We start from the raw sequence: 23,254 nt of genomic DNA, 5'->3' as shown, positions 1-23,254 counted from the left end.
GCTGTCATCATATCAGAGAAGTGCTGTCTATAGCAGAGTTTTACCTATGACAAGACAGTCATTCATACAATATAACCTTCACTTTCATTTCATCAGAAAAGTTATATCCAGCCATGATCTGAAGCCAAGCATCCATAAATTGGAATCACAGGTGACATGTTACATAAGCTAGCTTTCTACAAGCAAAATACAGGGAATTTCATATTCATGCAACAAATTGCATGTATTTCTTGAGTGGGAAGTTGAGCAATCTGATACTCCGATAGAGCTGCTCTGCTTTTAGCACAAAAAGCACTCTCTTACCCTACTGTTATTGTATAATATGACTAATATAATTTCCAGGACTACAATTAAAAAAAAAAAAACAACAAACCAACAACCAACCCCCCTCCCCCAACCAAACACAAATCAGACAACCTCTGTAAGGCCAAAAAGGGTTTAGCAGGCTATTAGGGTAACTGGGCCATAGATCAGATCTTCCTCCACGTTCACACAAAACAAAGCACATCACTGGCATTGAAATTCACTGACCAATTAAATTGAGCTCTGATCAAGTAGTCACAGGTTGCTTTTGCAGACTGACTTGCACATTATTAATCTGGGCTATTCAGAGATCTGACACAAAGCATATGGTGTCTGGTATGGGACAGTATTATACTCCCAAATGAGTAGTGGTGCAGAAAACAGAGCTAAGCAAGGGGACAGAGATAGGAGAACATAACAGATGAAAAAATGAGAAGGGACTGGGCCATCAACATGAACGAAAAGTTCCCAGTTTGTCATTTTCCAACAAAACACCAGTTCATTGCCAGTGACAGAAACTAGTTCTGTCCTGCAAGAAGCTGTTGGCTGCTAAGTTTTCCTTTGTTTCTTTCCTTGGCAAATCTGACTGATTTTTTGGAAACTAAAAGACTGCACGATAATTGTTAACTGCTAATATATTCATTGTTGGCTGTGGCATTGTTTATTTTTTCTTATAATAGGTGCTGTACCAGTTAGAGAACTATGGGGTAAGGTAAAAATGCTTGGTAAGTCAGTTTTACATGCATGGGCACATGCTGTGTTAGTAACAGTTCACAGGCCTGACTATGCTAATAAAGTCATTAAAACACAAAAGGAATAAAGGTTGATGTACAAAGCTATCATGTGTTTGCAACCTACATGAACTGTTTAACTAATTAATTACGCAAATCTATGTTCCCCCAAAGTTTTAAAACATTAGAATTTTTAGCATTCCTTTGTAAATGCAAGCTGTTCCATAACAGAACCAATGAAAAACTTGCTTCCTTTTTCATTTTGCCCTTTCCTCTAAAACTGCTGCCCACATTCTGCTTCTTGCCATGTTTTCAGAGATCCGTCTCTGCCAACAGACTGTAACTTCAGAGCAAACTATGTCAACAATAAACACCCCATCCCCAAATATAAACCTGCAAACCAACCCCCCCACGCCCAGCCAATTTCAAAACTCCCTCACACACAGAAAAACCCCAACCCTCCCAGAAAAAAAACCAACCCCAAATCCATCACAAAGTCAGAAATATTCTGCATACCTTAGTATGCAAAGGTATGCATATTGTTAAACTTTTGTGGAAAAGCTACGGTACTTGGACCTAGAACTGAGTTATTCAGTGGAAGTCTCTAGTGAAGACCTGACTACTAAATCAGTTGGGAAGAGTAAAAACATTCCTAAATTTAAGTGTCTGCCAGCATACAGCATAGCCAGGTTCCTTTATCAATAGCTTTCTGTGGCAACCTAAGTAGAAGTCTAATATTAACCTCCCTTTTATAGAGCTTTTTAAGTGACAACATATTTTTTTATATGTGTTAAAACTCCTATGAACTCTAGATTCAGTTCCCTTCCATCTCACCAGTTCACCACCATTTGGCCATTTGAGTTTACAAAGTAAATAAAAACCCGTTACTTTTGTTGAAACAAAGAGCTCCACTAATTCAATTTTCTCCATCCCATTCCTTCATAATTTTTAAGTATATAAACTCTCTATAAATTATATGAACAAAGATATTTTGCAACTTTGCTTACCTATATTTAAATCTACATTTCCTTCCTACTGTCACAGATGACTTTTTATATTCACGTAGTTTTTTTATATTAAATTTGTCCATAACCAAATATTGCACTTCCAAATCTCATAACATTTGCTTACCTCCCTCTCATTACCAAGTCTCTAGTCTGCCTTATATTGATATTTTAAAAGGTGCAGCTGTCCTTTTACTTTTATAACATCTAAATGTCATAATTACAGTGAACATTATGCATGAACTATCTAAAGTTTCTGGTTTTGGTCACAAAAGCCAAAGAAGTGAATATGAATAAAATGAAGGCACACAAGTAATTTTGCAGACAAACCAGCAAACTGCTGGGTATCTGGCTGTGCACTAAAACATTTTCATCATCTGTTATCAAAAGTTCTTTATGTGCATTTCAGTATTTATATTTGCATTAGTTAAGAAAACAAAAAAGCTCCAGCATTTTTATCCATCTTTTACACAGCTTTCAAGTTTCTACTTTTTCTCATCTACTCTATTTCTAACAGGGACTGGCTTTTCATAACAACTTCTTAGACTTTTGTAAAAAGGAAAAGTTTGATTAGTAGAACACCCTAGAGAAAAAACATTTGTCATTTAATCAGTACTATTAAAATAACAGTGATATTGAAATATCCCATTCTCACTTTCAACTATCTACAAACGATGTTCACGTTCCTAGCAGAAAACTGTCTTTATAATACAAAGTTATGGAATAAGTATAGCATACACAATATCACTTAAATAGTATATGACTGATTTCACAAAAGAAAGTAACAGCCATTTGTCAGCTATTTGACATATGAAGCTTCATGAAGAAATTATACAATGAGAAAAAGGGATACAGATTTATCACTAACCACTATACTGTTTCAACACTGCAGGAAACTTTGCTTGCAATGATTCTATCAGTTTTGACAACAACTGAACACACTTATTTAATTTTTGACCTAATCTGTCTTCAATGTCTTTCACACTGCTTTACTGCTCTCATCAGTCTAGGAAAAAGCAACTAAAGGGTGAAGGCCTAATAACTTTAAACTAGGCATCTATTCAATCACTTTTAAAGAAGATTATTTTATGAACTGGGAGGGGAGGGGGATAGATATCAGTCAGCTTTTTTTCCAACATAAAATAACCCAACTGTATTACGTGTGGCCACTTCATGAAAAAGAAAAAAAGGCACAAGAAAACATGATATAGCCTCAGATAAGTACAGTTTAGAGGATCACAAATACAGGAATTAAACCTGCTTCAGATGTGCCAAAATGATTCACCTGACTTGAAATTCAATGTTACTGAATTCAGAGTAGAGATGCCAGCACATTTTTCTTGTGTGTGTGCTCTTCTCGAAACATACAGTAGCAAATATGCTCAAGTTCAAAACTGGCAACCATTCAAAAATGCATTTCTAATCTTTAGTTTAATAATACCAAAAAACAGATAAGTAAATCTTCCTAATACTACAACAGTTCTAGGCCCAGCTCCATACAAATCTTCTTAATAAGTTTCTTTCAGATTTTCAAAGCAGACACTTCTGTTAAGCATTTCCATGTTATATGAACCACTTCTTCCAGCTGAAAACTGTTCCCCTGAAAAGTTAGATAGGTTTATATAACTGGAAATGAAGATTATTTTGGAGATTTTTATAGTGTTATAGGAATAAATATTACAGGTAATATTTACTCCCAAAACACTTTCAGCCAGCAGCAGAACCTAAGTTAGGGCAGGCAAGAAAGAGCAACAGAAGTTACAGTATTCCCTGTTTACTGGCATTAATTCTTTTCCTAATAACTGGGGAGTAGCTAAGCTTTCTAAAACATTAACACATTTAAAAGTATATCAACAATAGTCAGTATGATCTTCATTAAAAAATGCTACAGTATCACCATATTGAGCAAGCATAGCCTCAATAGCTGCTGTCTCAGTATAAGAAGCATTTTTACTTGTCAGACACCTCAAAACCAATTTACAGACTTCCCTGTAAGTTGTTTACTACTAGGAAATTGTTAGCCTGCAGAAAAATTGTTGTGCTACTTTACACTTCTTGTTTTGAAAACTTTCATCCATGGTCTAGATTTTATAAACATAGAATAGCCAGAACTGTACTCACTTTACAATTTCACTTAAATTGCATTACAGATAGAGAGGCAGTTCATCAAAGGACATACTGCAACTAAACCAGCAGATATGAGAGGGTAAGATAGATGTGTGCAGCATTAATCTTTCTAACCCCTGAAATACAAAGTTAAAAATCTTACAAAAATGATTCCACTGCAGCACTCTACTAATATTCGTCTTGTTCACCCAGGGGCTTCTCACAATAGTAGGTCAGAAATCTGCTCCTGCAAGCTCCTGAGACAAAAGTTTTACCTAAAACATTAGCAAAGAGCACAATTCTCTCTTTCACTATCAATCTACTCGGAACAAGGCTCATATACACACTAGCAACTGATGTTTCAACAGAAACAACCAAAAAAGCCCCAAAGACCAAAGAAAAGTCAAAGCTCTTAATGCTTGAAGTCCTAAGAGATGTACTGAAATTTGAAAGAAAAAACTATTTGCCAGTTCCATATCATTGTTATGGATGAATTTTACCTAAGGAATTGTTAAATTTCATTTAAGGAACTCAGAGCATTCATTTCTTGTGTTGCATTCAGGAAGTAATGATGGCAGAAGTCATTAAGTGATTGCAGTTTTCTTAATTTTACTATATATAGATGATGTAAACTTTGATTAACTATTCTAAAGCAGTTTTTCACATTCCATTCAAAAGAGTCTCATTTCTCTGTATGGCTATTTTGTACTAGTACACGAAGCTGTCTAACTCAAGAAAATTCCAGGATTAAAATCTAATGAGTTGCATCCAAAATGGTCAAAGTTAATAGGTTTTCTGAGTAAAAGCAAAGCCTAAGGAAAAGATGTTGAAACACCAAAATTTGCACTATTTCAGAAATAATATATTCAAAATGCTATATTAATAAGGGCCAATGAACAGTTCACAGCCTCTTCCCTTTGACATGAATTTCAGTATTCATGCAAAGTAAAACAAAAGCAACTTATACAAGTTTATTCCAGCTAACAATCAAACAGTGTTTCAAGGCAAGCAGTCCAGCAGGTACGGTCTCTTCACTTTTTGCTTGCCTTTAGTTTCTCTATGGACCACACTGCATCATAAATTTCAAGTTAAAACAAAACTGGTTGGGCCTTACCTCTGTCACTGAAGTCATCCACAAGAATGATTTCTGCTATCAGGCTGTCTGGAGTGCGGTTGATAATACTGTGTATTGTTCGCAAAAGTGAAGTCCAGCCTTCATTATGAAATGGGATAATTATGCTAGTATTTGGTAGCTTTTCCAAGTACACCTTGTGCTTACAGCTGGAGAGACAAGAAAATAATTGTATAAGCATATTGAAAAGTCTAAGTCAGCATATCCTGCTATCCATTTGGGCCATTCAACCATCATGGTTTCTGGCATAAAATCTAACAGTGTAATCAAGCAGCACTTTCACGTGACAATAACTAGCTCATTTAAAATATTTATATTGCTTACAACATACAATAAATTTGAACAATTACAAAATTTAAGTGGAATGAATAAAAAAAAAGTAACTGGCTGGAATCAGATTGTTTTCCTTCACTAGAAACTTTTTCCTGCAAAATTGACAGAGGACACATCTTCTATGACATTATTTCCAGAAAACAAATCCTCTTATCAGAAAGAATTGTGAAACATAATATGAAGCAAGACAAAATCTGAAATGATCCTTCTTTTGTCCATAGCAGACAAAATTTGTAAAAACAGTCTATTATACTAAGAGACAAACTCCAGAAAACAATTCAGTATTATCTTCGGTGACATGTGCTTACAACATGCAAAACAACAACATCCACAAATAAAACTCCAACTTCACATCTAGATATCCAAAATGATTGCTGCTATTAAATACAGAGATAAAACAACATGTGATTCTGAAAATGCAGATTGATACAAGAAAGAAAATGTAAATAACCTTTCATTTTTGAAAGGAAAGCACTGCACCTTCAGCACCTTAATTCAACAGCATCTATGTAATATCACTGCTTAACCTTACAATTTTCAATATTGTGTTGTTTACATATTTGAGCAAAACCCCATTCTTTAAAAATAAATAATGGCCTTGCAATTCAGTTTCTCTTAATAGCTGAAAATATTTCATGAATAATGTTTAGGTTACTGAAACTGATAGGATCTCCTCTTTCATGTTTTGTTGAAAAAGGGGGAAAAGGGACACATTCCTCTGTTGTTAACATGGCATGGCATTTTCAGCTCTGGGGACAAAGTAACTGAATGATTTCTCATTCCCCAAGAGAAAGTCACACCCTGATAAAGGTATCCCTCCAAGCAGAAACATGTCAGTTTTGTGATAAACAAACAAAAGCAACAAAAAAAGGAAAACGGTTTAGACCTGCAGCTTGTAGGTTTAAAAAAGCGGATATCTTTGCTGATTTTCAGAAAGAAACATTATGCATATCAAATACTGCTGTAGGTTATAATGTTGATTTACATATATTTGCAGCTTAGTTTGCATTTCCACTTTATAAATGTCACTTAGAAATCAATATTTACCAATTTATTGTACAGCTACTACACTGAAGAAATGTTCCAAAGAAATAATAAAAACTCATAGCTACTACAGCTATATTTGCAAAAGATTAACTTTTATGTAGTTGTGAATAAACAATCAAATTTTTGGATACTTTCCTAAAAAATAAGATTTAAATTTTTAACTCAGACATTTTTTCTTAAAATGTGGCAATAATTAATTTAATGATAAGCCATTTGCAAAAATAATACTTTTTGAAAATCTTAATAAGCAGTTTGCTGGTAGAACATATATGCACACTGGAAAAAGGATAGTTACTTTGCAAGAATGTGACATTTTGAAGAAAACAGTGCACATTACCTAGTAACAGAAAAGTCTAAGTATATATTCTAACATTTTGGGAGGAAAAAAAATCCACTGCAGCAATAGAGTTCAGTAAAAATTCTTTTTCTTATCTGTAGGAAGAAGTACAACAAAGGAAGCCCATTATTAATGTGTAGCTGTTTCAGCTGGCAAATTAAGAAAACCACCCACCAAAACCACCGCCTACTGTTGCCAGCTGTTTGCCGACAGTGATGCTTCTTGGACTAGAACAAGTGCAACTACTATACATACATGTAATTCTTACGCTATTTTTGAAAGCAAGATTTTTCCCTTTAGCATTTTTAACTCCCAATAAGTATGATTTTAAAACCAGTAAGTTCTCCATCTCCATAAAACCCCAAGCCAACAAACAAAACCCAAAAATACCACACAAAACCAAGCAAAAGAACGCCACATGTGTCAGACTACAACTTCTAAAGGGCAAGGGGAAAAAAAAAATAACACCAAAACCACCCAAATATATCACAATGTTGTTTCTTTTTAAAAATGTTGCCCCTCCTGTATAACAATATACCTTTTGCAAGAGGGTATACTGAAATGTGTATTTGCATGGTCAATAGTGTAACCTTAAGTGTATACAGATAGGGAAGGTAATTGCATTTGGATATTCTCATCAATGGTTTCAGAGTAATTGCATATTTTAAGTGATGAGAAGCAACACTGATGGACTTATAAAACAATTTCATTCTTCCTACACAATAGATTGCTCTATGAGCCCTAAGAAAGCACCATGCTTAGAAGACAGAAGAGGAAAACATCTTACATTTTCTTAACATCTCCATCATTCCACTTTGACCTTTAATCCTCATTTATATTTACTTTTACTTTGATAGTCATTGCAAAGGTACCTGGCTATATGTGAAGTGATTTCTAGTAAGAGCTACAAACCACCAAAATGCCCTTTTCCTACTTTTCTCAAAAAAAGCTGGTCAGATTCTCAAATTCATAGAAATGAAACCTTAAATTTCATCATCTTCTATTCTTAAGACAGTCTGTTAGGTTTCATAGTGGTGACCTACCTGCCTTTCTTCAGCAAGTTAAATTCTGCTCATTTTCAGCCCCTTGCTCTCTGACATGAGACTCTAACTGTAACAGAAGATTACTATGTTTTAGAAGGCGTAGCACAGAAATCCGTTTTATTTGAGGTTCTATTCAGCATTATCTATAGCAGAGTATAGCTGGCTCTGTGCTGTGATAGGCTGCAGGACAAATCTGATGGATAGCTGTAACACTCAGGAAAGGCCCATAAATTGCAATAAAGATGCAGTTAGACATCCACTGCTGAGACATTGGATTTACCAAGAGAATAATCATATATGCATACAGCATTTGTTCAAAGTCCATCAGTGTGGTTCTTTATATCCTGCATTTTAGGAGCGATGCCAAATACCCTGGCTGCAAGACGACTACTTGGAAGCACAGATATTGCTTCTTGTAAGCCATTAGTAGTCCTCAAAATAATGATGAGTTTTTTGTGCCTAGAACAAAGAACTAGTGAAGTCCATAGTCATAAACTATTATTATATTTAAATTTATTAATGGTGCCTACAACATAGAATAAACCAGTCTACATAGATGTATGATTTATGTATTAAACAGAAAAGATAACATTTTTTCATATGCAATAGTAACTGACATCAATCTATAAATCTTGACATACATAGATTTAGCTTATCTAATATTTCAACTCATCTGTGTTTTACTGATGAGAATGATGTTTAAAACCAAGAAGCATCAGCAAGTTATCAGATAAGCTACTAGAAAGATACTTTTACCATTAACTGCAAAAATTTTGTATCAGCATCAAAGATTTTTAGAACTGTTCTTTGAACACTCATTCTGTAGTGTGCATTTGGAGAAGTGCTGACAAAGTCTGAGCATAGCTTCAAACTAACCTTGTTTTATTATTTATGCTGGTTCCAAGGTTCTAACCTATGTCTTGGTAAATAACTATTGCATTTTTCAGCTACTATGAAGTCATACTTTCAAGACTACATGCTTTTTGCTCTCACCAAAATAATCCTAACATGATAACAGTTTTTTAAGCATTCCCAAGCAAAATACAGACCCTGATTTCAATATGTCTAGTCTCTAAAATTCATTTGGTTAATATAATAGCTTAACTACCCTGGGGAATGAATGTTTTGAAAGTGAGATTCTTGACTCTCCAAAGAAATGAGAAATTATAATTCGAGAGCCTTTCATATTTCCTGAAGAATGCAATCTTACCAAAATTTATTAAAATAAAAAATAAAGCAAGGTTTACTGTAGAAAGGAAAAATGCTATGTATAAAAGATTACCATTACCATCCAATTTTAACAGTGTTTAAATGAGCACTAATATTCATTAGGTAAAACTTTTTGAAATATGGTATACATGTTAAATGAAACTGAACTGACTTCCTATAGAAATATTACAAATACTGCTAAGCAAAATAATTTTATTTTCCAAAGCCTCACAATTTCAGTGGAAAATTTTGCAAACTTGTATCGATTTAGAAATTGATAGTACTTGCACACATGAACTCCAATTGTCAGCCTCCGCCTGAAGACACTGCAACTTACTTGCACACTTTAAACAAATGTAGGCACTATGTGGACAGTGTTATTCAGGTAGTTTGAATGGCAGAACAAAGTGTCCAAAGAACACATTGTATTTTCATTAAAGCTTGGAATACTGGGAAATCCACAAAGGCTTGGAAATAAATCCGAAAATCGATATTCAAAAAAGGTTAGTAGATTTTAAGACAGACAGATAGGCAGTTCAGACAGTTTCAGTCAAGTAAAGGTTTGCTCCAACATCTAACTCAGCATAGAAAAGACTGTAACATAGTTGATGTCAATCAACACTACTTTCTGCTATCCTTTTCATTATCAAATCATAGTGCAACTGATAAAGGCAGATGTATTACTGTAGAGCTTTAGTATCACATCATATTCTGATTAAAGAATTAACACCACCACCACATCCCCCCTCCAAAAAAAAAAAAAAAAACAACCAGTCGGGAATTAAAAAAAGGCTGCAACTACTAGGTCTTTCCAAATAATTTTTAGTAATAGTGTATTATTTGTTATTTTTAGTTTGTTTCCATCAGGACCAGTTTTTGCCCTAGTGGTATTTTCATCTGGATTAACTTTAACAATAACTCAGAAGTTTGCAGTAACAAGATTGATTTCAATGGTAAGTGAAGATGAAGACAGGTCATTTGACTCAGATAACCTGATTCTGTATTGTGGGGGACTGAAAGAGTTAATGTCTCAAACATTGTGGTGGGGCAAGTTCTGCTTAACAACGAACCCTGCACAGCAAGGAACCCCAGGTGAAAAGAAGCCCATCAGCACCCACCAGCAACAGGAGGGGGAGGCCATGCTGGAGGGTGCACAGTTCCCTGTTCTGATAATGCTGTTCTGATGTGCCGAGCAGGACAGCTCACCATGCATGGCCAAAGATCACGTCTGCAGGGAAGGGGAAGCTACTCCCCAGACGACCCTCCAAGCCCATGGCCCAAAGACTACCTCATTAGCCTAATGAGTTTGAGTGCCCGCCCGAAGGAGGGGCAAGGATGATAAAAGGACACAAACTGAAGCCCCAGACACGCAAGCCCACCAGAACTGGACCCCTCGGATGACTGAACCAACGCTAGACCCAGGACTGGTGAAATCTTTCTCTCTTCCTTTTTCTCCTTCTGTCTTGTTCTCGCTTTCCTTTTCCATAATCCCTACACCTAATCCCTTTAAGACATAAAACCATTGACGAAGTCTGGGACTAGGAGCGGATCCAGCCTCCCCTAGGCCCTTCTCTGAGAAGGAGTCTATTAGGCAAGGGGGTCTGCTCTGAACCTTGTGACTCAACGGGAAGGATCTCCTTATTTCCTGAATTGATGTATATGGTTACCATGGGTTACACGGTTTACTGAGATGGTTCCTGTGGTGGGTTGACCCTGGCTGGGCACCAGGTGCCCACCAAAGCCACTCTATCACTCCCCCTCCTCAGCTGGACAGGGGGGAGAAAATATAACAAAAGGCTCGTGGGTCAAGATAAGGACAGTTTAATAAAGTGAAAGCAAAGGTTGCGTGCGAAAGCAAAGAAAAACAAATGATATTATTCTCTACTTCCCATCAGCAGGCGATGTCTAGCCACTTCCTGGGAAGCAGGGCTTCAGTACGCGTAGTGGTTGCTCCGGAAGACAAAAATGCCCCCCTTCCGTCTCCCTTTACTTAGCTTTTATATCTGAGCTGACATCATATGGTATGGAATATCTGTTTGGTTAGTTTAGGTCAGCTGTCCTGGTTATGTCCCCTCCCAAGATCTTGCCCAGCCCCAGGTTGCTGTTGGGGGGGGGGGGGGCAAAAATGTTGGAGGGACAGCCTTGATGCTGTGCCAGCACTGCTCAGCAGTAGCCAAAACACTGGGGTGTTATCAACACCTTCCTAGTTACTGATGCAGAGCACAGTGCTACGAGGGCTGGTATGGGGAGTATTAACTCCATCTCAGCCAGACCCAATACAGTTCCATACCAATTCCTGTTGTGAGAAGCCCCGCCACCTGCTGATACTTCCCAAGTTCAGTTTGCTTCTGTCATGAATAAAATGTTTAACTGATCATTTGGTGTCATTTCACCTTAATTTAGCCTGAGAGAATTCTGAATTCAACATGACTCCCTGGTCTGTCCAGTCTGGGTCGTGACATATATATGTTGTGAAATGGCTCGTTTAAATGAAACGTTACTATAAACATTCACAAAGCATCAGAAGGAAAACCTCCCATGAAATTTGATAGCTTTGCCTATGGGACCGAGGGCAGAAAACTAAATCAGTCTACCTGAAAATAGTACACCAAACCGATTTTTCGCTTCAGCTTTGATCACAATAATTTCCATGAAAGTGTTCTCAGTAATCAGTCCTGGCTATGTATGTATACTCAACATCATGCCCATACTGATAAGAGGATAAATATTTAAGGATGCTAAGAGCACATTATTTGACTAGTTTTCCACTGTTTTCATTATATTTTTTTCCCACTTTCATCCTTACCTCCATACTTGTGTTTCCTCAGATAACCAAATAGCTCAGTAGAATTTTTAATGTTTAATATTTGAGGTAGCATTCATTCACTTTGCTCAGAAACACATGAAGTTGTACTTGAGGTATAGATCCCTGTAAGTTAAATTGCTAGAGTTAAGAAACCTCACACTACCTCTTCCTCAGCTTCTCTTGTTCAGTTACATGACTAATGCAACCTCCTCATCAATGGTTGGTAAGTGACCATTTACAGAACTGAAGGCTTAATTGCTCAATGTTTGATGTTGTCTTCTCCAAACTATTCTGAGATCCCGATCAGTCATTTTAGCCAGGTATATGCCGTGCCACATCATCAGCACCTGGTGCAGTGGAACAGCAGGCACCGGCACATCCTGTGGCACATCCTAACTGAACAGACCCAGATCTTCCCCAGAGGGCAGATTTGGGATTACTCCTAATTTTATAGACTGCCAGACTAGGGTAGTGAATTCAAGCAGTTTGCCCATTTCACAGCCAGGACTGGAACCCAGCAATGTATGGGAGTGTTACTCTCTTGTTCTTACACCATGCAGTCTCATCATACACATGTAATATGCCAACTCTTCTCTTAAGAGCTTCAGAAGACAGCGACTTTCAGTGATTAGGACTATTCTGCTTATACTACTGATCTTCTTCAGCTAATCTCACAGAACCTCTACCCAATACTTACTTTCTTGGAGGCAGGGACTCCATCTTACTACTGACTTCCACAGTGACAACATTTTGACCTTGGTTATGGTTTCTAGCTACAATGTAATTGTAGGAGTATTTGTATCAGACATGCATGCTGTACTGATACGCCTATTCTCTTTCCTCCTAATAAGCCTGAAGATATAACTAATACACAAGTTACTCCTAAGGATGTCTCCTCCACCCCTAAACGCACACACAGTAACTGCTTGCACTCAGTCAGAAAAGATCACACAGAACAAGGGAACAACCTAGCTTACCATTACTCCATGTGGCAAGTTAGCTATTAAACCAAAATAATTTGCTTCTGCAGTATAATCCTACTGCAATCTGGTACCATTATACAGGCAAAGTGGAAAATGGAAGTCCATTGTGTTCTCTAGGTGGACTTTTTTTTAAATTTGAAGAAAGCGTGTAGTTCAAATTTTTTGTATTTTTAAACCATGCACTTGCCCTAGACACTTAAAAATGCAGAACTTCTCAGACAGAGTTCAGTCAAATAATAACTAGTCTTGCAGTTGTACTTTTCAAAATGAATAAATGGCTGCTGTCAGAAGAGATTATTTTAAGACCTTGGAAAGCAAGGTCTTTTATTTCAGAAGTGCAGTATTCAAATGACTGAATCGACAAGTTAGGAGGCAGTAAGGGGATGAATAAACAACTGTACGTATCTAGGACTCATGGCAAGAATACTATTCAAGGAGGAGAAGACCCTGACGATTGAAACTAGAAAAGCGCTCCTACTCAGCATAAGCATTTTCTGCTTAAACTTAATGGAATACTACAGATTGACCTTAATAAAGTACTTACAGATGCTTTCCTAAAGATGTGTCTTTTCTTGCATTTGAACATCACATATTCAAGTGCAGCACACCAGTACTTATTTGTGGAACAATGCTCAATAATAGGTTCAGTAGCTAGAGGTTACGAGAAATACAATTTCTTAGCATAAATGTTAATAGATTTCTGCAAACTTATTAAACTCTTAAATCTCAGAATAATTTCTGTGTTAAGTTTGAAAATTGTTTACAAATGTCTTGGTAGAAATACCTAGGAAGACATAACCGTGATGTCATCCTGCTAGGTAAATAGTTCACGCCTGAATTTTCTTGCTGAAGTTATTATATTAGCATTCAGAACAAAGGGAGTTTAGAAGAGGAGAACGTGCAAGGGGCATTATGCATTTCCCTCACACAAATCCTCAGAATTATTAGATAACATTAGCAATGTGGACTCAGCCAGAAAAATATTTTATAGACACAAACACTTGTGTATGTATGTATGAAAAAATTGGCACCAAATGATGAATTTGTTGATGAATCAGATACAATGACATTTTCAAGATTATTATAATGAATCAAAAGTTAAGAACCTTAAATTACACTTTCAAATACTGCTATCCTTGATGAACCTTGTCTTTCTTTCCATGATATTTCAGAACTTAATAGCTGATATTTCTTATCAAAGAATAATACTACATCATTAAATTTGTGCCTTAGAGACTTTCAGATGAGATTTTTAAAAACAGAGGACCTGTCTACCAGAGCATGAGCTGTTTCTAAATTAATTTTCTAAGCAGTAAGTACCTCTTCACTATCTCTGGACAAAAAAATCTCCTTCCTCTCTCCCTTCCATATTAGATACATTACTAAGCACTGATCATATGTATGATTCAAGTATGTTGTTTTTCAAAACAGTAATAAACTTGGAAAGCTGCACAATACTGTTTGTTATACACACCTACCACAGAGTAACCAGAAAATGGCTACTGTGAAATTAAAGTTCTTTACAAAAAGGTAAAATTTATTTCTAAATAATTTGTATAGTGAAAAATGTTAAATATATATAATTGACAAAGTGGAACTTTGTACCAGCTTTGTATTCGACATGCTGTTCCTACAGTTTTGTTATCACAGCTGGGCATTTGGCTCCAGGAGTTCAAGGCTTATTCATAAAAACAATACACCGTCACACCCTTTAACTTACTTTAACACACTTAATATTGATTTAGTTAGTCTTTTGAGATACAGAATTCTGCTGGGTTGAAACAAGAGTCAAAACCAGTCTCTGAATAAAACAATTTTAAAAGTCAGCTTCAAAGTTGCAGGGAGACTTTTAAAAGATTAAAAGAATAGTAAGAGGTTCCTCTATTCCTGAAATACTAACCTGCCTGAGGAAGAAAAAAAAAAATTCTCACAGAAACACCTGGAAGCTATTTGCAGCAGGCACTAATAACATACAACTTGAAAAGAGGACCACTCATAAAAAGACAGGTAGTGAAAAGGAGTTACAATTACACTTCCTTGTTATTCACTACTGAGAGTCCTAAGACTATTATGATTTCATTTTCCAGGTTAGCCTACTCTACTGGGCAGAAATAACGAAATAGCATCCTTTTACTTCAAGGTATAGGGATAGTTCTGTTTAATTCCCTGATGAATTTATAAGTACGAAAAAAAAAAAATTCCTGAAACATCGTATTAGCTTAAGAAAAGATGCAGAACTGCAAGATTCTCCATCTTCACAGCTTCTCTGTTAACAGAAACATGTAGAAATCTACTACCTCTGCAGAAGAGCACATGAAAGAAAATGGGCTTCTAAAATGATGAGAAAGGAGAGCAGGGCTGGCACCATATCAGCCACTTTACAGCAAAAGCCGATTCATAAAAGCAGCAATTTGTTTGACCCTGTGGATATAACAACAATATTTTATGCACACTAAGGGATGCCAATAGCAATGCCTTGGTCAGTTACCAGGCTCTGTGCCTTTGAGACACATCAACAACCTTGTAAACCTCCCTTTCGGATAGATAATAGCACAGGAGAAGTTAAGTGTCTTGCAGACATCCCTTTGCTGCATTTAGGAAGCAAGGTAGCAGCCTACTACAGCAGATACTGGATCATAGAAGTAGCCCACCTCCGATTTTCTGCCTTTACAGGAAGCACCAGAGAAAGTTAGAGCAAAACAGAAAGAGATTTTCAACGGTTTTTTTTTTTTCCCCCCACTGGCTTGTCAGCACACGCTCTCTTAGCTGAGCTGCTTTTTCAGATCTGACCTTTTCTTTCCCTTTATTAAAGGAACTACAGCACTCACTGGGCTCCCAGCTACTGACAAGCCCTCTATAAGCTACCAGAACAAAACATTTTTCCAGTGACGATTTACATAGTAATTGTCTTAGCATGTCAAAATATTCAATTTACGGCAACAAGCTTCAGTCACACTGTGTTTCTGTTCCAATCTAGCCTTGTCAAACAAGCCTGATAAAGTAGTGATAACTAGTAATTTCTGCTGCCATTTCACAAGGCTGTAAAATTAGCTTGGATGTGAGCTGATGGAGGGGAAAGTAACCTTTATTTTCACAGTGGCTCACAGCTGGGAAGCAAGCAGGCATTACTGGGTACGGGCCTCAATAAATGTCACAACATTTGCCCTACTAGAACAAACAAACCTTCTCCAAAACATTATTGCTATTTTCATTAAAAAAAAAAAATTACATTGTACAGTAGAAATAGTTTGCATTATTGCTGTTAAATGCAGTAACAAACAACATGTCTTGGAAACTAAACAGGCAAAGCCCTGTGTTCTTTACATAGGTTTCCCTCAGTACGGACTTCATCATAGCTGATACAGCCGAATTAGGTGCTTGTTACTTTGTCAAATTGCATGATTTTGGTCTGTCCTGGACAGTCTCTCCAGCAGCACTGCATGTCTCTGAAGAAATGAAAGTCACTGAGCTTGCCTCACTTTGTCCTTCAAACCAACAGATTTCTCTAACCAAGGGAAGAGAGTAAGAGGCAGATAAGCCTTATGACACAAAGCACGTTTATGTTTGCAAAGCATTGTTTTACAACATAGTGAGGTATAAAACCATCATCATTCAGAAAGATCTTACCAAAAAAAAAAAAAAAAAAAAAAAAATCGCTCTAACATTCTACGTACCCATATGTATTAAATCTAGGCTTGGGAAAAAAAATGAATGCATATAGTAATTTTATACCATCTCAAAATCCCTCACAAGCCAGCTTACATCAGCAGGCATCTTAGTACTGTAATTATACTTCAGCTTAAACCTTGCACTTTATTACTCATGAGTTCCAAAATATCAGCAAGCAGCCCAATTTATATAATATATACACATATACACATGCACACACCCCCAAACCACTTTTTTTGAGAGAGAAGATTGCAGAAATATCAATGTACTGAAAGTTCATTCATTCACACCAAGCACGCTTATCTCATTGTCTCTCAAAAGTCAGGCAGACCTTAACATAATCAATAAAAAGCCTCTATTTTGAGCCTAGGTTTGTTTTCCTGGCTAAGGAAAAGAAACAGGATTAGAATCTCAGGTTTTTGTCATCTCAAAGTGTGTTTTAAGCAACTGCTTCAGGAACAAACCAACCCATGACATTCAACTACCTTTTAACTTCTGTTTCAGAAATCCTAATTATCCTTTTACCACTTGCCCTTACATTCCAAAGCTACCTGTAGGCTTCTAGGAACCCTCTGGCATCTCTGGCATATCAGCCACTCCTCCCAGTTTTGTGGCAGTCCTCAGGTACCTCTCCCAATTACCATGATCATTCAAAACCAGTTGAGAGTGGCCTCAAAATGATATCACTTCCTTCAGCATTCATGGGTACATCCCATCAGGGCCCATGGACTTACTATGTCATTTCCTTAAGTATTTCAAGGTAGTCCTTCGGTGATCTACCTACATGTCTCCTCCCTTTCACAGCAATATGTGACATGGCTCACACCTCTCAACATCATCTTCCACACACAATATACGAGATAAAATAACCGGCAAGACATTCCTAGGTCTGACCAATATCTATAACACCAAAATCACACCCAGTAGACGTGGGAGCAAATGTGAGAGCACTGCCATCAGGCCTCATGGACCACATGTGCCAGCATGATCTGTAAGTTCTCACGTCTGCCACCACATCTTGTGGCCAGTGCAGCCTTCAGAAAATTAGAGCTTGATAAGGTTAATCATAATCAAACCAGGCAAAATAGAAAGAAGTTACTGTTTCATTCCAGCCTTGCTGCACATTTGCTGTCCTTATTACACAAGGTGTAACAGCTAATTCTGTTGCCAGTGAGAATGTACAGCTGGCACTTGCTGTGTTTTTTTAATATTAGAGCTGAAATGTCATTTGCTTAAGAAGTATCCCATCTTATGCAAATTCACATAATTGGAAAGGAAGCAAGAATGGATATATAAGAAAAAGGAAGGTATACTGAGGCTTTTCATAATACTATTAAATTAACAGTGTATAACATCATCACTTTCACCTGCAAACTGCAAAGGTACAGATCCCCCAAACATTCCACATTTCTCACAGATCTTAGTGAAGTTACATGTACTTCCCAATTTTAGTACTGTATTATTTGAGTTAAAAGTTCTGGCTTTAACCATTGCCAAATGCTAACAGACTTGGCTATCCCAGATGTACAGAACGGGCTGGAGGGTAAATATCCTTCAGTATTCCTGTGCCTATTAAGTTTAGATTTCACAGTTATGTTTACCGCAGCTTGCAGCGTGGGAGGCTTTACTGGATTCTAAGTAACATGCAAGGCATCTAAACATACAAGAACTACTTTCCTCCACTTGTATAAACAGCTTTTTTTTTTATCAAATTCTTTTCAGTAAACAGACCCATCAGGCTTCGGTCCTCCTCAGTGGCCTATTAAACACTGCACTCTGTTTCTCACCAAAAGGACGGAAGGGGAATAATCAATCTTCAGCCACATTTTAGCTGTTGCTGCCATAAGAAAAGACACACAAAGCACCCAGAAAGCACTTGGGAATTATTCCATGTTATTTGTTACTATCAATACATATTGTGCAGAGGAACTGACAGCAGGCATGATGGAGACAGAAGGCCACAAGTTTTCTTGAGTATAAAATATTCCTGATCCTGTTTTGAGGAGCTGCACTTCAAATGGGATGCCTTTGAAGCAACTGCAGAGAGAACAGTCTGGTGAGGCTTGGAAGTGGGGACGTTGCCTATAATGTTTTGGACCACATGACTTTCCACCTTCACTACATTATTCAGTAACTACACAAAACACTTTGAAAACTGGTCAGAGTAATAACCTCCAGCTTTCTCACCACCCCACTAAAAGCACAATTTGAGTTTCACCAGTTGCTCTGTGGCCAGATGAGGTTAAGGTAACACTAGTAACCAGCGGTACTAAGCAATGCAACATGTACGTGTGTATGAAGGCATTTCTGATTTCCCGAAGCAAATGAGAACTAGAAAGAAACCGTCTATTCTCCTACTTTCTTCCAACATATAATCAAAAATTCAATAGAAGATTGATCCAAACAACTAATTACTTCCATAAGTCTTATTAAATATTGTGAAGTTCAGCATGCTTAAATTAGATTAAATAATTTTTCTTTTAGTGTCTCGAAGCAGGACAACCTAAGCCTCTCTAAGATCATAGAACGCTGAGGGAATTCATTGGAATCTATCTTGGAGTACTGGATTAAAGATGGATTTTTAAATTTTATTTTTAAGGACAATATACATAGCTTAAACTGTGACAAATGCACTGTATTTATAAAAAGAAAGTAATTAAATACATTCAATGCAATAACTGAAAATTTTTAGAGTATTCAGATATGAACTACTGCATGACTGTATAACTATAACATTTATATAATATATCCCTTTCCCCTGTAAGTCTAGTAATTCTAGACCTTCTGCAAAGTTTACTAAAACATAATTAAGGATTAACAGTAACTCTGCAACTATTCCAAAGACACAGAAAAACATAGCCAAACAAAAACCAAACAACTCCCCCTAAGAAATCCCATCACATAGTCATTTTAGCCTCTTTAAAAATACAAGGGACAGCAACCACACTGCATTCAAGTATTTTGAAAGAATTCAGGCATTCTCTCAGCTTCTGCTACTGACAAGGAAGAAGAGTTGGAGAGTTTCAGTTATGCAGAATGGGTAGTGAAATTTGCTTCTTTTACTATTAAAAAGAAAGAAAATCTCATTAGCTTTCAGGACACAGAAGATCTCACAGGCTTTATCTAAATGTGCATATTTCTTTGAATATGAAAATGCATTTCTTGAGGCCTGTGAAAAATTTAATGTGTAACAAAAATGAGCATAGCTCAGACTTCTGAAAAGGAATACTGCTGGGAGTGACAGTGAAGGGCCACCACTTCACACAGCAACAGCAAGACCAGCAATCAATGCTCGGAAACACTGACTCCAGCCCACACAGGCTAAAAACCAGACATCACAAAAATCAGGTTGGGCATCCTTAACATACAATGTGAACATTAAGAATATCAGTACAAAGTGAATCTATCTATGCCCAGGGAAACCTAAAAAGGATGGGATTTCTTGTGATAGATTATTCAGGCAAGCCAACAAGCATTTGTGCATCTGATCTGTGACTACAGAAGTTATCAGCAATTAATCTACAAACTGTAGATAAAAGGAGACCTGTTATTGAAATCAAGGTATACAAACATACCAAACCCAAAGATTGTAAATGATAATGCTTGCAACTGTATCGGTATCAGGAATTAACTTGAATTCCTTGATTCAAGAATGAAAAGCTAAAAAAGTGGATGCTTTAGTTTACAAGGATTTAAGAGTTTGAAACAGGATATACCACAAAATTTATATTCACTGTTCAGACTAGATGACTGTAGGCATTCCCCCAAGCCTCATTAAAATCAGATTAAGTTTTGTTTGTTTAAATAAAACTGGTATGAATGGCAGAATATTTAATAATGTTGAGAAGAATTAATGGTAACTGCTATATTAAATAATTAAAATAAGTAGCATTTGTCTCTCTATAATAGAAAACAATACTGCCAGCATTTTTCTGAGCTTTAGTAGGTTTGCTGTATTCCAGACTACAGAAAGTGGCATGGGGCAGGTGAAAAGAAAAAATAAAACCCCTATTCTTGTGGGGTTTGAAATATTTTTCATATTGGTACAGAACTTGTAAATCTTAAATAGTAATTCTATTGCCAACTCTCAATACTACCGTTGTGGAAGGTGGCAAAGCGGAGCTACAGGAGCACACAGACCCCACCCAAACAAGAGGTAAACAACATGTGGCAATAACAGGATAAGATTGTGAGGCTACAATAGCACAGGAATGTATATAAGTTAGTGAGGCTATTAATATGTTTTCAAGGGTTTTAAGGACTTTGTTTAGCTGCTTAAAAGCAGTCATTCATGATAAAGCAGAACTCGTAGCTTGCTTAATGCTCTTGCTTAACGTTGACCTATTCCCTGATTGGAGAAATAAGAAGATTCAGAAAGCCCCAAAGCCAGTTTGAGCCAGAAAAAGGAGACGTAGTAACCACTAGCCTAAAAAACAGGAAAAAGAAAGAACCCACCTAGAGATGAGAAAAAGACCCCATGAGAGAGAAGATGACCCCAGACCCAAATATTACTATTGGACCAGACAGACTATGATTTGAGGGGTCAGAACTTAGAATGCAAGGGTCTAATTGCCCAGGGATTTTAGCGTTAGGGCTTCTGCTCTGGAGGCACCCAGCTCAAAGATAAAATGAATTACGCTTTTTATATTGAAGGTCTTGATTAGAGATCGTGCTTCAGGGAACCTAGGGTCAAGCCTGAGGGAAGAATAAGTGCCTGAGGGCAAGCGTGTGTGTGAGGAATCAAAAGGGGCACCCATCGGCTCACTGGAGTTGCCCACTGCAAAGGGACTCCAGTCATCGCAACTAAAGTCTCGGGTGGGGCATGCGCAACTCCTTGATCAGTGCGTGAACGCTCAGGCAGCAGCTGCTTCTCCCTTAACACTACCCAAAACTCATAATGTTGCCTTCCACTTCAGGTGACAAGAACTCCTACTTTCACTAAAGCAGTCCTGAAACCCAGTGAGCCTAGATGATAATCCCGTTTCAGATTTTTATTTGGTATTAAAGAAAAAAAAAATAATTGTTTGGTTTTTTAACTTAAAGCTGGGGGTGATCCTGGACACAGAACAGAGAATTAGCTAATGTAACTTGTTGAGAGCACCCACTGTGAGAAGACTTTTACATGAGAGTGCAACACAAACAAGACATCAAAGACCACTCAGAAATGGAAAAAATATTCTTCAAGTGTAGCTGTGAGAGACAGAAAAAAACATGGGAGATATTAGAGGCCTGCAATAGAAACACAGTAAGGACACAGTGAAGCTGCTATGTCAGCCTTAAAATGGAAGTTAACTGTTTCATTTCTCTAGGGATTTTTCCAGCACACACATTTTCGTCTCCTAAAAAGGAAAGAAGCATCAATCTGAATACATCTTGCTGAATTGCTTTAAATATATCATACTTAAAAGAAAAAACCAAGATTAAAAAAAAAATTGAGAACCTGAATTTCTCAGAGCTCAATCATCTAAGCATTTGTTTAGTTCCATCCATCCCCCTCCCAGAAGATGTATTTTGCAAATCCTGAGCCCAATTTCCAAAGAGACCAAGAAAGAGAAAGTTCACTTGGATTAAAAGGAGCAAGTTTTGGTTATCTGCTCTATTTGCATGCTCCCCAGAAAACCAAACACTTAGAAGTGGGACTTGAAATTTCTTTGGTCTAAGACTCTGGAATAAATTATTTTCAGTGAAGTTATTTCAGAAAAATGTAGAAACTACTGTAGCTGCTCTTTCAATTTAAATAACTTTTGACCCAAATTACAGGATTCACCACTCAGTTTTTGTTGTAGTTGAAGAATTGTTTTGTGAATTTTCTCTACTGATGGCAATCAAACGATTCTATTTGGTTCTTTAAAACAAATCCTAGGCAAGTGTCATGGTTTCAGCCCAGCTGGTAACAAAGCACCATGCAGCTGCTCGCTCGCTCCCCCCCCCGGCCATGGTGGGATGAGGAGAAAATATAAAGGCAGGCTCATGGATTGAGATAAGGACAGGGAGGGATCACTCACCACTTGTCACGGGCAAAAGACAGGCTCAACTTGGGGAAGAAACAAAATAAATTTAATTTACTACAAATCAAATCAAAACATGGGTCCTAGGAAGTAAACCCAAACCTCAGAACACCTTGCCCCCACCACTCCCTCCTTCCTGGCTCAACTCCACTCCCGGTTCTCTCTCCCTCCTCCCCCCGGCGATGCAGGGGAGCAGGGGATGGTGGTTGGGGTCAGCTCCCCACACCGGGTCTCTGCCGCTCCTTCCTCCTCGGGGGCAGGACTCCTCACTCGTCCCCTGCTCCACTGTGGGGTCCCTCCCACCGGAGACAGTCCTTCACCAACTTCTCCAATGTGAGTCCTTTCCACGGGCTGCAGTTCCTCAGAAACTTCCCTGGCGTGGGTTCTTTCTGCAGGCCGATCTTCAGTCACCAACTGCTCCAGCGCGGGCTTTCCCATGGAGTCACAGCCATCTTCGGGGTTATTCACCTGCTCCAGCATGGGCTCCTCCCCGGGCTGCAGGTGGGCCTCCGCTCCCCTGCTCCCCTCCATGGTATGGGGGGG

The 23,254-nt window shown here is 37.6% G+C and overlaps 1 protein-coding gene across 1 annotated transcript in view; it reads right to left on the bottom strand.

Annotated features, from left to right (window-relative positions):
* GALNTL6 (polypeptide N-acetylgalactosaminyltransferase like 6) overlaps positions 1 to 23,254 on the bottom strand; it is a 515,167-nt gene that overhangs the window by 286,517 nt on the left and 205,396 nt on the right. Inside the window, exon 4 of the mRNA XM_052779102.1 lies at positions 5,259 to 5,425. Within this exon, the coding sequence (XP_052635062.1) occupies positions 5,259 to 5,425 (167 nt within the window). The remainder of the gene's footprint in view (positions 1 to 5,258; positions 5,426 to 23,254) is intronic.

This window comes from Harpia harpyja, chromosome 2, assembly GCF_026419915.1.
Source record: "Harpia harpyja isolate bHarHar1 chromosome 2, bHarHar1 primary haplotype, whole genome shotgun sequence".
In the NCBI taxonomy this organism is placed as follows: domain Eukaryota; kingdom Metazoa; phylum Chordata; class Aves; order Accipitriformes; family Accipitridae; genus Harpia; species Harpia harpyja.
The sequence above is the reverse complement of the archived record's forward strand: the minus strand, read 5'-3'. Positions and strand labels throughout refer to the sequence as shown.